The following is a 17,033-nucleotide window of genomic DNA, read 5'->3' on the forward strand; positions in this document are numbered from 1 at the left end:
CAGTGCTCATTGACGTACATGTAAAAGCACTATTATATCGCCGAATGTTACTGATAAAACTGTGCTGTGATTTGCGCATTGTTTAGCCCGTTAAGAAAAATCCTCTCAAACGGCAATCAAAAATTTAAAGAAAAGTACAGAACATTGCATCGATTGCTCGCTACCTGAGCATCTACAGAAAATTCAAGGTCCATTATTCTGACTTTCGACTCCACGTGGGCAAAAAAGCATACTTCGAGTTTTAAGCGTGCGCTCGTTTGTTGGCCCGATGACGACCCTCAGAAGGAAAATTACTATAGACGATAGGACGATAAAAAATAATATCACACTAAAATAATTCTTAAGTATAACGTGAACATAATAAAAAAAAACTACCATATGTATATAAAGACAATCAATTTTTAGTTAGAATGCTATGAAATTTAAAACCTTATTCACCCTGCAACTTTGTTGTACCCTGTAGCCAGTCTGAATGGAATTAACAAAACCAACGATAGAAATTGCATGAATACAAATGGCAATAACAGAACTCTTGATAGAAATAAATATTTTAAAATCATGCCTAAACAAAACAAAGTTTATGCAAGAAAAAATCCACAATGTTATGATTGAATCATAACATCGCTATTTACCCCACAATAATTTAGAAAAATATTGTCAATGGTGTTTTCCCCAATGCAATTTACCCCACCTCGTTCTAACTGTTTGAGTTCATTCCTGTGCATCAAGGAAAATGACTAATCTACTGGGTTCGTACTAATAAAGAGCGCGTCACGTTGATCAGCTGGCTTTCTGATGTGAATTTGCAAAACCCAGCTTGATTGAAGCATTTCCATTTATTTTGTATGGTGGGACGGGGGAAAGATTCACGGGGAATCTTCAAGCTCATCCTCCGCATTGTACGCAAATTGATACAAATGCTTCAATCTCCAATTATAATTAATTTAAACAATTATCAGTCAGCATGTGTAGTGTTGATAAATGAAATGAAAAAAAGAGATAACACAAGCACAAGCCAGGGAAAAAGAGAATCAATGCGATCGCTTGTGGTTTAGTAGGAAAAATAAACGAAAAGGACTTGTTTATGTAACATACCACTGATTTGCAGATAAGTTTCAAACAACATCTTCACTGTTGACAATTGATATTTCTGCAAAAAAAAAGGTTTATCAAAATTTAAAAAAAAATGAATAACATCAACTAACGGTACAATGAAAGGCAAAACGTTTATAGTTAACGTAGAATGATAAACCAATGTGTTGCGTCTTTTCTAACAGAGGAAAGACAACATTTCTCCCCTATCTGCGCACTTATTTAGAATTAAGTCATCCAATCAACACAGACGCGAACGAAACAGCCCTCCACGAGGGCACATCTTTCTACGAAAACCATTTGCAAGCATCCATCACGTTTAGCGGGAATCTGCGGTTGGTACATTTTATTGATTTTTGACTAATAACTAGAAACCAACTGCGAAGAAGCGGCACTCACACCCGCATATTCCGCCGGATGCCATCGGTTGCCAAAAACAAATTCACTTGCCCGATTGATGCCAACTATCTCTGTTCGACGAAATAGAGAAAATAACCAGTATGCTGATGCAAAGTACAAACGATCGATACGCTCAGCTTGCCAATGTGTGCGTTCGGTGCGACCGGGTTATCCACCGACGTTTTAGGAAACGATCGCGAGCGCCACACGATGCGCCCCTGGCCTAGGGCTGACTGCACCAAGCAGCCGGTCTACCGGGTTTTGCTATTTTTTGCAGCGGGGAAAACCCTCAACCCATGGTGGTGACCGTGGTTCGGGTTTTACGAGGAGGAAAAAGCGGCCACCAGCTTTTATGACACAACAAACAAACCGTCGGGGCAGAGAAGTTGGAAGCTGCGGCGGGGAGTCGGGGTGATCGTATCGTCTGTGTATACCGACACTCCGCGGGGCGCGAACTGCAACGGGCTTAAGATCGGTGTGCATATCGCGGGGTATGCTGGTGAATGTGTTGAGTAATACTTGCACATTCATTCACGACACCAACACGAAACTTACTCTCGCCGTTTGGGATTAAATGCTTTGCCCATCCAGTGGAGCTCCATCAATCGTGCAGCGATCGCGCACGGGGCAGCATCACCAGTGAGCGCACACCACGCCAACGTTGGCGACCGGGACAGCATCCTTTGACGGAGTGTTAAAAAGTGATACTAATTAGTAAAAGTGTTGGTTCGCACACGACATGGACAACCACGCGTTCGGCAACGGCGGCGTGAAAGCGGCCGCCAATGGCCAAGCGGATAGCCGATCGGTGGCCTCGTCGGTAAGTGTCAAAATTCGCGTACCGTGTGTGACGTACGTGTAGTAGCGAGAGGAACAAGGAAGCGGATTAGCCAGTCGGTCGGTTTTGTTTTGATTTTCACCGATCACAACAATGACGGTGCGGCTTGCATAAGCACCAGCAAACGCGTGCTGCTAGATTGTACTCCGATTAATCGATCGAATCGATCGATTAGAAATTTGACGCACCCCACCATCAACCCACGTTTTCACCGGCATCTTTCCCGTAGGTAATGAATTCTACCGAAACGCTCGAAACGGACAGCGACGTGAAGAACGTCACGGCATCGGAGCGTGGCAAATGGGGCCGCGACATCGAGTTCATGCTGTCGTGCATCGCGTACTCGGTCGGGTTTGGCAACATCTGGAAATTCCCGTACACCGCACTGGAGAACGGTGGCGGTGCGTTTCTGCTGCCGTATCTTATCGTACTGTTTATCGTCGGTCGGCCGATCTACTACCTCGAGATGGTGCTAGGCCAGTTCTCCAGTAGAGGTGTCGTGAAGCTGTACGATCTTGCGCCAGCCATGCGGGGTAAGGAAAACCGGAATGGGTGCTTTCCGTGCGTGTGTGTGTGTGTGTTGCAGATAGTGACTAAACAAAAACCGTTTTCCACAACCTGCAGGAATCGGTGTGGCACAGTCCATCGGAATGTTCGTCGTGCTGACCTACTACGCGCCAATACTGGCCATCACATTCCGATACTTTGTGGCATCGCTTAGCACCACCCTGCCGTGGAGCGAGTGCGATCCATCCTGGCCAAACTGTGTGAACTCCTCGGCCGTAGGCCAACTGAACGTTTCCAACACATCCGTTACCTTTCACTCATCAGCGGAACTGTACTATCTGTAAGTATTCTTTTTAGAAAATGTAATGTGCATTACAATTACCAATAGTTTGATGATCGATTTTCCACTCTTACAGCAACACGATCATCCACAAAGCACCGTCTCTGTATGACGGTCTGGGAACGCCCGACTGGAAACTGACCCTCTGTCTACTGTTCTCGTGGGTTGTCGTTGCGATTATCCTGATGCGAGGAGCAAAAAGTACCGGTAAAGCGTCCTATTTTCTGGCGATCTTTCCGTACGTGATCATACTGATACTGCTCGTCCAAACCATGACGCTGGACGGGGCGATGAGGGGAATTCTATACTTCCTCACACCACAGTGGAATAAATTGCGCGACGTAAAGGTAAATTAGCAAGCGATTACAATTTGTAAAACATCTTTTACAGAACGCTGTTAGTTTTGCTGTAATTGAACCGGTTTGAACTGATTGAATTACGCCGGAATGTATGCAACTGTAGTGCACAAACTTTCAGCCTGATTCACTTTCCACCCGTTCCTACGTTTTAATTAACTTTTAAATTTCCAGGTCTGGTACGAAGCCATCAGTCAATGCTTCTTTTCCCTGTCGGTCTGCTACGGTGGTATTGTGGCGTATTCGTCCTTCAACAACTTCCGCAACAATGTACACCGGTAGGTTGACCATTAGTTTGTGACGCCCTGACTAAAGTCCTCTCATTAGCTGACCACACAACACTGAATCGTCCTTTTTTTCTCGTAGTGACGCCGTCATTATTTCGTGGCTAGATACCTTCACCTCCATCATCGTCGGATGCATTGTTTTCGGGGTGCTCGGTAATTTGTCACTCGTTACCGGCGAGCCGGACATACAGAAGCTCGCAAAGCAGGGTGCAGGACTTACGTTCATGACGTACCCGGACGCGATAGCCAAGTTCAAATTTCTACCCCAGGTCTTCGCTGCCCTGTTCTTCCTGATGCTTTTCATTGTGGGCGTCGGGAGCAATCTGGGCGTGACGACAAGCATCATTACGGCGATCAGGGACCAGCGGCCCGATATCAAGCACTGGCACGTCGTGCTGGGAACGGCCATTATCGGGTTCCTGTCGGGGCTGGTGTACCTTACTCCCGGCGGGATGGACTTTTTGGATGTGATCGACGATCTGGGTGCGAAACATGTGACGCTCACGTTTGCCGTCCTCGAGCTGGCCGCCATCGCGTGGATCTATGGTGTCGATCGGATCTGCCGGGACATTAAGTTTATGCTGCGGATCGAAACTTCCATCTATTGGCGCATCTGCTGGGGTTTGATTGCCCCGATGGCCACTGTACTCATCTTTGTCTTCAGTATTGTGAACATCAGTTTGAAAGATATCCCAACACAATACAATAGTAAGCTGAGTGATTCTCCCCTCTCCCGCAGACCTCTCTTGCTAACCGGATTTGATCGTTTTAGTTCTAGGACTCTCCATCTACGCCCTCGCCATCCTGCAGCTGCCCATTTTCTACATCTACGCAATGCACCGGCGGCGCAGTCGGCATGATGAATCACTCCGCACAGCGGCACGGAAAGCCCTCGAACCGCTGGCCGTTTGGGGACCGGAGGATGACGGTATCCGCATGCAGTATCAGATAGAGGAGGAACAGTATCAAAAGACTCACCCCGTGCCATCGAGCGTAGTGCAGCGTATCAAAAAACGCATGTTCAACATGGGTTGATGGTCCGTTACTTCGACGGGATGAGTAACTCTCTCTCTCTCTCTCACACACACACACACACATCAGTGATAATCTAAACTCCTCGGGAAGGATGTTCTCGATAGTAGATAAAACGACTCTCTAACTCTTAGACGTAATCTTTGGAACTAGTATAAGGTGCTGCAGGTTCGTGTTCATGTTGAATGTGTATAGTGAACATGCAGGTATTTCTGTAGAATGTTTTTACTTCGTACATCATTACTCATTTCGAATCAAATCTATACCAAAGTTAGGATCACGCTAGAAACATTCTTTTTTCGATGACAGAACGTTGAAGAGATCCTCAAATTGAAAAATTAAGCTTTTACTATCCATGAACATTATGTAGTAATGCTTTAGATTAATTTTTATGTGCTGTGTATAATACCCAACATAAGCTGAATGATAAACATGAAAAATAAAACAAAGGAAATTTTTAAAAATAGCTATGGTACTGATTGATTTTCGTATCCGAAACAAATGGCAAACACGTACTGGTATACAATTTTGTTACTAATTTGCAATCGGTAATAGATTAACGGGCAAATTAAACATTAAAACATAAGTAACTACTGAAAGCAAAAACTAGCAATGATCATACATTGTAGATGAAATACGTCTCAAGGGAATTGTGAAACCCGATCCTTAATCCCACTGCACGATGGTTTAAACAGACTCTTAAATTCCCACACACACACATAGAGTGAAACTTTTTTGGACGAACGATTTGGAAACCTCATAGGGATTCCCGTAAGTAAAAAAATACCACCAGTATAAAGTACCGTCCCGGCTCGTCTGCAAGCAGTGATTAATGGGTCGCCTGAATATGTACAACGTTTGTGGATTTTCCAAATGATCGATTTCTGTTTCTTCTCAAGACAAGACTTTTTAACGAAACCTATGGTTGGGTGTGATTTGTAAATTAACTGACTGAGGGCGAGATAAACGTAAGTAATCTCGAACTTCCGTTTTGTAGTTCACAATTGTTAGTAAATGTATCTGTGTTTTCCGACGAACAAGTATAAATATTTCGAGAAAAAATTTTCGTCGCTTGTCGCAATCGCTCGCAGCTTGTTCCTCGTAAAACAAACGTGTGTCAGGGCAGCAAGGAAAGACAAGAAAAGGTGGAAAGATTCAATCCCCACCGAGCGGCTTGCGGTGCTTTCCCTCATCACAAATGCGTAGTGTCCGGTGTACGTGAGGCGTCAGTAAATGTGATTGATCGAGAGCTCTCCAATGGCAGGCAGGGAATTTAAAAGTCGTACGGAAAGTATTATGACAATGCGTGGTCGAAGGCAGAAATCGGAGTGGTGGTGATGTGCGTTATAAAAAAAGTGGGATTTTTGGGACTACCAACAAAGCCGAGCACAGACTGGACGTGAGATGGCCATAGCCAAACACTTCATTTTGTTAAATATACACTAACTAGTACATCAATATCAAACGAGGTGTAAGTAATAGTTTTATCGATAAGAAGTAAGCAGTTTCTTTTTACCATGTCATTATTAACGTTCCATGCAGTCGGGACGACGTTGCGCAATGCATAGATCAAACGTGAAATTAAACAATTATTTGTTGCTAGTTTCGTGCTTCAAGTGTTGGTCTGACGATTCCAATAAAGAAAGATCGTTCCTAGCATTATACCGGTCACGTACAGTTATTCCCATCACACCTCGTACATCCGAGATGTACACGGTTGATAGAGCACAAGGGGTCTGTTTTTCTGTGTTATCTTAACACACAAAATACTTGTTCAACACCAGCCCCTCCACACCATGTCCTTTTGATATGATTTTCACTTTACGCCGCGATATCATTTACCTTAAAAAGACTGACCGAAAGATTAGATCGAATACTGTCTTCTCCTTGTCCCATAAAAAGAACGTTGTGTCCACTAATGTTTCTCTTTGGTTCCTGGACTTCCAGACAACAATAAAAGAGACAACAAACAACATCGTTCGCCTTCTAATGAGGTTGTCTGTGTCCAGTCATGCCGTTGCAAAATGTTGAAACCTCTTATCTCTAATACAACCTATTCAGACTCAAACTACGGATATTGACGAGGACTACTACCAGGTTTCGATGGTATGCAGGGTATAATCAGGGATATAACAAGTAGATTCCTTGAACGGTAAATCTGAAAATAGCTCCATTTGTTTCTAGTGTTATTTACTTTTTGGAACAGTATCGTTTCATGCACTCCAACCTACTGGCCCCTAGACATCGATACATCGGACTTCAGTGCGTCAGCAGCAGCACACGTTTACTGCTCTTCGAACGGATAGATGATAATATGGATAATAAAAGGTGTACTAAAGTTTAGACAGCTCTTCCCGCTTTCGCCCAACCACGTGATCGGCTGATGATGGTGGGATATCTATTTGTCGAGTAATGATTGCGACAAATCGATTAGATCGAGTACGGACAGAACCGATGGCGTAGGATAGCGCATTCGTGAGTTCCGAGTGGAATAAATTTCCCCCTTCGAGCCTTCAGTTGCGTCCCTGAACCTCAGGAGCTGTAAAGGGAACCGATATTAGAGTGCTATAATGCGAGTAAGCGTCAACCAATCCGAGTCTATCCCGGCTATACTCCCCCATTGGCCGGAGATGTTTTTCGAGGAACCGAAGGTTGTTGTCTTTAAGGTCTGTGAGAAGACCACTAATAGCTCCCTAGGAGAACAAGCACACGAAGAAGCAACAAGCTAATACACTGCGACATAAAGATACTTCTGGGGAATCTTTCGCTTATCACAAATGATGGACCTATTAAATCATAAATTTGTCGCATGTGAGCGGTCAGATGAGCCAAAGGACGGTGAGACGGTTTGTGGAACGGTATGTCCCACACCGACCCTGTTTCGCATCATTTCCCCTCGCCATTCCAACCTCATCATCGTAATCGCGCGTCAATGGGCGCTAGTTGTCGAAGGTGAGTTGGTGTTTGCATTTCCTCCCAACGCCCGGGTTGGAAAGGGGTGGGGGGTGGAATTTCGCCATAAAAATGATGATAGCTTTCATCCGGGATAGGCGCAACACGAGCCGCGCTTGGCCCTGCACCGAATCCTCGTTTGGCCTCCTTTCGTTTAATATTGTTGGAGTGGTTAGGTTTACACGGCGAATCCACGACAAACCGGCTCAAACCTGGTGTGCAGAACAGCGGTCGGGAGGTTTGTTGTATTTTATCGTAAATATTTACACGCCGAGCCGCGGTGCAAAGTGGGAACCCGCCGTTGTGTAAACAAAATGGCAGACAAAAAAGCAACGGACAACTTTTGCTATCGAGTGCTACAATTTGTAAACATTTTTTCCTCCCCCGGATCGCTGATGCACGTGAGCGCCGATGAATGAACACTACCTGCTGCTGATAAGCTGGCTTCCTCTAGGGGGACAAAACTGATCCGGCCGCATCGGGTCGATCGTGCTATCTTCCCCTTTGGTAATGAAGTTCCCGTGATTCCCGTGGGCCATCCACAGATGGGCGGTTGTGGTTGCGTAATGGCTGCAGAATCGGTTCACTTCTGTGTAAACCCCACGAAAGAACGTGTTCTAGCCAAGCATATTATACATGGCGTACTGTCCGCCAAAACATAACGTGCCGATTTACGTCAAACGCATATGCTGGAGACGCGAACCCAACCAAAAGCGATCCGCGAGCTTTCCCCCACGACTCGGATGATCTGCGAAACGTGGCCGGTGTTTGAAGGTTAAATCGGTTTTGAAATGCCACTTCGGAAGCTAACCCCTCCCCTCGGGGGCCCTCTACTGTGGAGGATACTTTGTGGGGGTTTTGAGAAAACTCCAGGCAGGTTTCCGGGGAATTTCAACGCCCTCCCAGAGCAATCGCTAGGGACGCAATCTTACTTGGTGATGATGAAGACATACGAAGTTGATTCGAAACAATGAAACTTATTAACGTTTGTAATACATCAAGGAATCTCAGTTGAAATGTTTGAGACTTTAAAAAAAGTTAGAAACATCAATTTGTTTTTTTTTTGTAATTCACAAAATCCCCTGCAGATCGGAGAAAAAGCCTACAGGCAATTTTTTTTCGGACAATTCCAATGATGAACTTGTGTGCGTAGACCATGGGTCGGAATACATTTCCTAAAAAGGGCCAGATGATTAAAAGGAAACCGAAAGCGCGGGTCGGATACCTTAAGAGATGATTTAATGTTTTCAAAGTAGTACACATGTGAATGGAGTATCATCTTATTCGATGGTAAAGTTACAAAGAAAAATAGTAAAAGAAAAAATATTTGAAATTTTATCGTTAAACTATTTAAACATTTTCATACTTCTTTTCGTTGAATTTTGATATTTTTTAACATATAACAGGAACACCTCCGTCAACTATTTTAATCTTTATTTTTGGAAAGAAAACAATTTTAATATTGTGAATTAGTCCGATAAAAATTGAGATAGGTTTTTTGTATGAAGCACTACAATTTTCTTACGAGCCGGATCAAATCAGTTGGCGAGCCGGACTTTGCCGACCCCTGGCGTAGATCAATAAATCAGCTATCGATAGAAAAGTGAAGAGCAAATATAAGAAAGATGATTAAATACACAGCTTTTGAAATTTATTATTAAAATGTAAACAAGGTTTATGATAAATGCAAAATACAAATTATGAGGATGCTACAATTAAAGTAAAACAATTTTACAAGTAAACCAAACATCATTTTAAAAAAAACGAGAAACCTTTGTTAGTATCCATATACCAACCACGACAATTAGCACAATGAATTCGAGTGATTTTAGTTTTTCTTACCGCAGCATCTTACTAATGAATTTTAAAGTCAAATGAACCTGTGTCCATACATGACTAAAGAAGTATTTAAGCGACGAGAGAAGACAAAAAAAAATGGAAACAGCGGCTGCAAACCGTACGTTGCTTAACATAAGTACCAGGCCGAGTCGAATCGACCAGTCAAATTATAACGTGTCGTGCCGCGATGAGATGTGCAAAATTCCACTCCTAAAAAAAGGACAAAAAACAATACACGGAGGCAAGTTGCCGGTCACCGCGTTATTGCCAAAAACCTGAAGCTTTCATCGCCCGGATTGGTCGTGCGGAGCGCCGAAAAAGAATATTGGCGAACGCGCAACGAGCAAATAAGTACCGCAGCAAGAGATACAAAGCCAAAAACCGAAAAACCTGACCGAACATAAGAATCCCCTAAGACGGCCTCACCGGGGGCTATTTTGGAAGGAGTTGCACTGCCAGCCACCCACCCCATCCCACCCCGCCACCCATAAGAGTCAGTAAATTCGCAATTTAATCGCCCCCCACTCCGAGCCCATTCCAGTGCCGATTCCGCCGGGTCGCGCTTATCCGACGCACCCTCTGCGGCTTAGAATCGACGCAGTTCGAGTTTCCGCGTGCTGTAGTGTGCGGCTTCCGTCTCGCTCTTCTGCCAGTGTGCGTCGGGGCCAGACGCCGACTTCCCGATGGCTATAAACTAATTGCCCCAGACCCGGCAGCGCCTCACTAGCGGACGAACACTCGACCCGTTCGGATCTGCGCCAGAGGGAACCGCTTGCGGATCTAGATCGTTTGTTTAACTCTCCTCAGGGGAAACATCTGAAGCCTCCGGGTTTTTTTCCCCGAGTGACAGGAAACGGTAGTGTACCCGGCCGTGGTTGGTGGTTTTTCGCGCCCTGCTAATCCCTTTTCGTGAACCCCGGGGCGAAGGTGTCGGTGAAGTTTGCAGTGCGTAACAGAGTAAAAACACATCAACCGTGAAGTGCAAAGTGAAGAATTGGCTGTGCTTACACGTGGCCGGTGTCCTTCGACGCGTGCTTGTAAAGTCCTTGACACAGGTCCGCCACACTTCGGTGATAAATGTGTCGAATCAAAATTGCAATCAGCTAAGCTAGAAGGAGGAAAAAACAAACCGCATCCAATGCGCTTCTAGCCGCCCGTTGACTACCGACATATTCCTAAACCGCACGAACTTTGTGATTTTAATTTAATACGTTTTGTTTAACATCTCGAATCCCGTGTAACGGACAGCCATTTAGCGCGACAACCATGTTACAAACAGTAATTTAGCTTCGACGACACGACGGCATCAAATCCATTAACGCGGAGGTTAGTGACAACTGGTGACGGGATTTGAGAAAAATCCAAATTCACACCAAGTGACACGTTCGGCACGTTCGAAAATCTCGTGCTCAAATCTTCTTGGAGGACACCTTAAAAAGGCTGGCATACCGTGTGGAACTCGCTGTTCGGTAGAGAGAGTGCTTCATTCATCCACCATGTCCGGTGCGGATAATCCGGCATTCGTCGGAACGGACGACCCCGGTCTGGCGGCAGATGCCAACCGGAAATCAACGGACCTCCACCAGAATGGATCGCTAGCCCTCGCGACGATGGCCACGGCCGAAGTGGCAGCCGGGCCGGAAAAACCACCCGTCGAGCGGGCAAAGTGGGACAAAGGCGTCGAGTTCCTGATGTCCTGCATCGCTCTCTCGGTCGGGCTGGGCAACGTGTGGAAGTTCCCGTCGACGGCGTTCCGAAACGGTGGCGGTGCGTTCGTCATTCCGTACCTGATCGTGCTGCTCATCGTCGGACGGCCGATCTACTACCTCGAGATGGTGATGGGCCAGTTTTCCAGCCGCGGTAGCGTCAAGGTGTACGATGTGTCGCCGATCATGCGAGGTAGGTAGTGAGGCACGGGCGATCGTTTATCCCCATCCCCCGGCGTGAGGAACAAATGTTTGCACACGATCCACGCTAGTGATTAGCTAGTCCCCCTTTTCTCCCAACCGGGTGGTGGGAGGCTCACGTGTCTTTGCTCAGATGTGGCAGCCCGAATGCAATTCAATCATGCAACTGGAAAGGAAATGACTACGATTAGTGCAGAAAATTTACCCCCGGTTTTTCGCTGAAATGTTGAATAGGAAAGGAACAGTTCCTCCCATTATACTCACGAGTGTTTCGTTGTGGCTATTTGCTGCATCCAACCAACCGCAACGTCGTTTGCAACCTCACTTCTATTCTCTTTTTTTGCCGATTGCGACCAATTAGTTCCTTTCTCTTCCATGATCGAATTCCTGTTCGATTCTGGCCGACGGATAGTCAACCGGTTTCGTCATCGAAAGAATTCGTTTAATGCCCGGCGCGACGTTCTCTAATGCATGCGTTTGTTTACGATTCTCCTTTCGTTTTTGTTTCGAGATAAAATTGTTTTGCATCTCGTTTTGGGGGATCGCGCGATTCAAACAAACGAAACGAACATGCAGGAGAGAAAAGTTTATAGCGCATCTGGAATGTCACAGGTTCAAATGGGAGTTTGAAGTTCACCCAATGTCAGCGAACATCGCGTTAGTTTTGGATCACAAGCATTTGGATCGGAAGCAACTGTCACAGTTTCTAAAGACATACCTTCCCATACCGTAATCCTTTAAAAAACGTAACAACCACCCGTGGACCTAGCTTCTAAGGTCCATAAAATTCAAAGCAAACAAATAAATCACTCATCGTTCACCATGGCGGGGGGTTCGTTGCTTTTGCGCTCGTTTAACGACTTTGACGCCCGCATGTCATTCCGTCATCTGGGATTGTACCGTCAAACGCAGACGGCATGTTTTAGCAGAAAAAATGCAACGACAAATTGCAAAGTTTATGAAAGCACGCGAAACACAAAAGGAACAAACTTTCAATCATTAGAACTCCCTTGTCATTAGAAGATCGTTAGTCATGATTTAGTGTTCTGAGACAGGGGTTAAATGAGGTACATATTCAGGTAATTCTAATCGGGCTCCAAAGCGCCCGATGTCAAAACAAAGTATCAGAGATACAGTCATCTCTTCATAGGTTATCGGTTTGATTAAATACTCCGAGAGCAGCATTATCTGATGAGATAAACCTTTTCATCGCTTAACCAACGCCAATCTAATGGATTACTGTTGTCGAAAATGGAATGAGCTTCATTTGAACCAATTAAACCAATGCCTATATTTCTAATAGGTTATCTTATCATTTCTAGATTTTAAGGATCTCAATAACCGTTCCAAAACACTCTTATCTCCATAGTAATAAATTCCTCCTCATGTTAAAGTGTAACACCTTGCTCTTTCTCTTCTCGTCATGCAGGTATCGGTATCGCTCAGATGGTATCGATCTGCGTGGTGATCGTGTACTATGCCGCGACGATCGCAACGGCGATTCGATTTTTCGTCGCCTCCTTCGAGAGTCCGCTGCCGTGGGCTTCCTGCGACGTCACCTGGACCGGGCTGAACTGCGTCAACTCGTCCAACACCGGCCCGACGCCTGCATTCGACAATGCACTACCGGTGAAAACCTCCGCGGAGCTCTACTACACGTAAGTGTTCGAAGGCGATTGATTCTGAAGAGGGAGAGTGTGTGCTAATTGACCACTTGGTGGCGTATTGCAGACACTCGGTTACTGGCGAGGGACTGCTGACGGAGGGCGAGTTCGGTGTGCCGGACTGGAAGCTGACCTTGTGTCTGCTGTTCATCTGGGTCGCGATGACCATCATGATGATCAAGGGTATTCGTGGTTCCGGAAAGGTGGCGTACTTTCTTGCCCTCTTCCCGTACCTGGTGCTGATCTCGTTCGCGGTGTACGCATTCACGCTGGATGGAGCGGGCGAGGGTTTGAAGTACTTCATCACACCGGACTGGGACAAGCTGCTGAGTGCGGACGTGTGGAAGGAGGCCGTCTCGCAGTGCTTCTTCTCGCTGTCGATCTGTTTCGGCGGTGTGATCGCGTTCTCGTCGTACAACAACTTCAGCAACAACATCTACCGGGATGCGATGATCATCTCCTGGCTGGACACGTTCACGTCGCTGCTGTCCGGTTCGCTGGTGTTCGCCATCATCGGACATCTTGGCCACCTGACGAACGAAACCGACTACACGAAGGTGGTGTATCCGGGCAGTGGGCTCACTTTCATCACCTACCCGGACGCGTTGGCCAAGTTTGAGCACGTACCGAATCTGTTCGCGTTGCTTTTCTTCTTCATGCTACTAACGCTCGGTGTCGGTAGCTGCACTGGGCTCATAAACAGCGTGCTGACCGCCCTGCAGGATAGCGCCCCCCGGCTCAAGTCGTGGAAGACGGTTTGTGTGATCGGAGTACTAGGGTTCGGCTTAGGTCTACTCTTCGTCACACCGTCCGGCTCGAAGATGCTGGACTACTTCGACTACTATGGTGTGCAGTTCGTGACGCTCACCTCGGCCATCTTCGAGCTGTTTGCATTCTGCTGGCTGTACGGCATACGGAAGCTGACACGCGACATCCAGTTTATGCTGAACCGTCGAACCGGTTTCCTGTGGCGCCTATGCTGGCGCTTCGTCACGCCGATCCTACTGATCGTGGTCCTCGTAATTGGACTCGTCAAGAGTCAACGTCCAGCTGGAATCGACGATGTCTATCACGGTGAGTTTGACAGTCCCTCTGTTCTGACACCAAAGCACCAATTGGTCCCCATTCTAATCCTTCCTCAATCTGGTTTCTCTCCCCTTCGTCTCGACAGTTCTCGGGTGGTGCATTTACGCCGGTGCGTTGGTACCGATCCCGCTGTGGGCCTGGTTTGCCGTACGCAAGCGCACGGAAACGACCCTCACGAAGCGGATCATCGCCGCCTCGAAACCCCTCTCCGACTGGGGCCCGGAGGAGCTGGACGTGCGCAAGCGGTACCTCGAGTTCTGCAACAACTACACGCCGCTCGAGTCACGCTGGACGCGATTGCGACGAGTTCTCCATCGGAACGATAAGACCTACCGGGTGTCGGTGTAGCAGGACCGACCGTAGTTGTAGATACCTCGCGTCCGGGCGCGCTCTCTGTCCAAATCATTCGAGACCCCGGGGAAAACGGAATCCCGCAGAGCCATGTGTGACAGCAGTATTAGCAAGCAGACAACTAGTGAGAGCGAAACTGTGTTTTTCTTTTCCTTCTCCAAAAAGCCGGAGCGACCTCTAGAGTCGAGTTTTCCATACAACAACCCACCGTGTGTGTGTGTGTATCTGAGACTTTGCGCTCCACGATGCACTCGAACTGCTAGCAACCTTGCCCTCGTGCAGCCGACCTTCAGTGACGTCAGATACCCCGGCACCTCTCACCGTTCCACTCGTAAACCGTGACGTCCAAACGATGCAGTCTATTGTTCAACCACTCGGGTTCCCGCAGACGATCGTGCAATTAGCATCGGTGCATCGGAATGCTTACAAGGTGCATCTGATACCCGCAATTAAGACGCTGCCGGCGCAACCGTATGCTCAGAAATAAGTGAAAGAAAGCACATACACAGCCGGACAACCGGACGACCGTCTCTCCGCGCGAGAATGGAAAGGAAAAGTGAAAACGAAAAGTGCTTTGCGATTTAGAAATGACACAGTGAGATGAAACCGCCCGACAATATCGTGATAGATTTTTATGTTTGTTACTTTAATGACTTTTAACTTGTGCCACTGGACGAAGTAGACACAACACGGCTACTAATTAGGATGTAAGTGATTGTGACAAATTAGAGAGGAAATAAATGAATAAATAAATGAAAATACACACACGAGTTGTGTTGACAAAAGTGATCAACACTTAAGCCCTATCGAAAGAAACACCCTGTTCCACATCAGGTGGAGTTTTAACCAGGTAATTTTTATCGAAATAAAATAAACCAGAAGTCGAGGTATAGAACGAACCCCTTCCTTTGGTAACAGGTGGAAGCAAACTGACACATTTACAACCGAGATGGGAAGAACCTACTCACCGAGCTGGGGTTAGGTGGGTAATTATAATTCTCGTGTGTTATGAGTTGATTTGCGTGTAGGAATCCCAAGGCAAGATGTAACGCATTCAGTTCAACTTGGGTCCGCGATCGGGAGGTAAAGAAAAAAATGAGGGAAAACACAATGCTCATAATTTGATACGGTGTGATATACCGCTACAATCATCGTACTATTGTGCACACTCACACACACAATAGCATAGCAAGAAATCACATTAGCGAAGGGTAAAATTGAACTACATCACCGGACCAAACATGTCTTGTACAAAATAAAAACATATACATGACTCACGAGCAATTGTAGTACTGGTTTATTCACTTCCTTTTAGAATCAGTCAGGTTAGATAACAAAGCTTACAATGTGGAAGAATATTGAAAAAATAGATCTATTGTTATACTAGAATTCGATTGTTGAAAGCATAAACAAGCAAACATAACAAACAAGCATCGGTAAAATTCATTATGGAAAATTTATCTAATTATTCTCAGGCTCAAACACGTGGTGTAAACACTCTTGAAGCAGATGACATTTAGAAAAGTTTTTTCAATTCTTCAATTTATAATTGTTCAGTTTAAAATCGAAGATATAATTTTTCCTAACTTAACTTAGTATTTACAACAACAGCCAAGATTTTCTATGCTCCGAAAAAACTCAAATATTTTCTCGGTTTAACAAAAATGATCAACCAAAGTTCGTGTCGCATCTCTTCCCAGGAGTACGGAATTCAATACCTATCTGTGTTATCAATTTCGATTGAACGTAAACATGTTTCCACCATACAATCGAGTACTGTAATTGGATGGTAGGTGCCATCTTTTTCAATTAGCAAACCAAAACAACCCTTTAATGAAAGAAAAATGTGACCTTGTCGGAAAATTCGTTTGTTACGTTGTATGCACACTATGGAGGGGAGGAGATAATTTGAATGTAATTTGTCCGCGTCCATTAGTTCGAAGCTCGTTGCAGCTCATTTTGGTTTTCGCATCGGTTGACATCGAGGGTGGACGTTAAGTAAGCAGATCGTTACTCAAGTTGAGTAGCTACGAATATTTAAATCAGAGCCTTCTCCTAAAGTAGCCTTCCAATGGGTGTTTGAACTGTACTTAATTGTAAGAGTAGAGAAGGTGGTTTTGCTACAATGTTATTTTGCGGAACTGTTACATTTAATCACCACAACACGTTTTAAAATGTGGTGTGAAGTTGTGATTGATTTTTCTGTTTTCTTTAATTCTTTTTTTACAATCTGAAGAACGGTTAAACGAGAATATTTTTAACACAAAGACAGCCACAATATGAAACAATTACGAAATTCCGTTCAGTAAAGTCATTGCTAATAATTTATATTAGATAGTTTCTTAACCTTTCACTTCTCATCATCTACCAAACGCTTCAATCG

At 45.5% G+C, this 17,033-nt stretch overlaps 2 protein-coding genes across 2 annotated transcripts; both read left to right on the forward strand.

Annotated features, from left to right (window-relative positions):
- Nucleotides 1-2,127: 2,127 nt before the first annotated feature.
- On the forward strand, nucleotides 2,128-5,281 carry LOC131286009 (sodium-dependent nutrient amino acid transporter 1-like). Its single transcript, XM_058314866.1, has 7 exons — nucleotides 2,128-2,311; nucleotides 2,559-2,862; nucleotides 2,954-3,176; nucleotides 3,253-3,523; nucleotides 3,707-3,810; nucleotides 3,899-4,527; nucleotides 4,592-5,281. The coding sequence occupies exons 1-7, from the start codon at nucleotides 2,231-2,233 to the stop codon at nucleotides 4,852-4,854; spliced, it is 1,875 nt and encodes a 624-aa protein (XP_058170849.1). The 5' UTR covers nucleotides 2,128-2,230; the 3' UTR covers nucleotides 4,855-5,281.
- Nucleotides 5,282-5,669: 388 nt separating this feature from the next.
- On the forward strand, nucleotides 5,670-15,406 carry LOC131289540 (sodium-dependent nutrient amino acid transporter 1-like). Its single transcript, XM_058318821.1, has 5 exons — nucleotides 5,670-5,819; nucleotides 10,891-11,541; nucleotides 12,979-13,207; nucleotides 13,281-14,287; nucleotides 14,385-15,406. The coding sequence occupies exons 2-5, from the start codon at nucleotides 11,139-11,141 to the stop codon at nucleotides 14,645-14,647; spliced, it is 1,902 nt and encodes a 633-aa protein (XP_058174804.1). The 5' UTR covers nucleotides 5,670-5,819; nucleotides 10,891-11,138; the 3' UTR covers nucleotides 14,648-15,406.
- Nucleotides 15,407-17,033: the final 1,627 nt, after the last annotated feature.

Source organism: Anopheles ziemanni, chromosome 3, assembly GCF_943734765.1.
Source record: "Anopheles ziemanni chromosome 3, idAnoZiCoDA_A2_x.2, whole genome shotgun sequence".
Classification (NCBI taxonomy): domain Eukaryota; kingdom Metazoa; phylum Arthropoda; class Insecta; order Diptera; family Culicidae; genus Anopheles; species Anopheles ziemanni.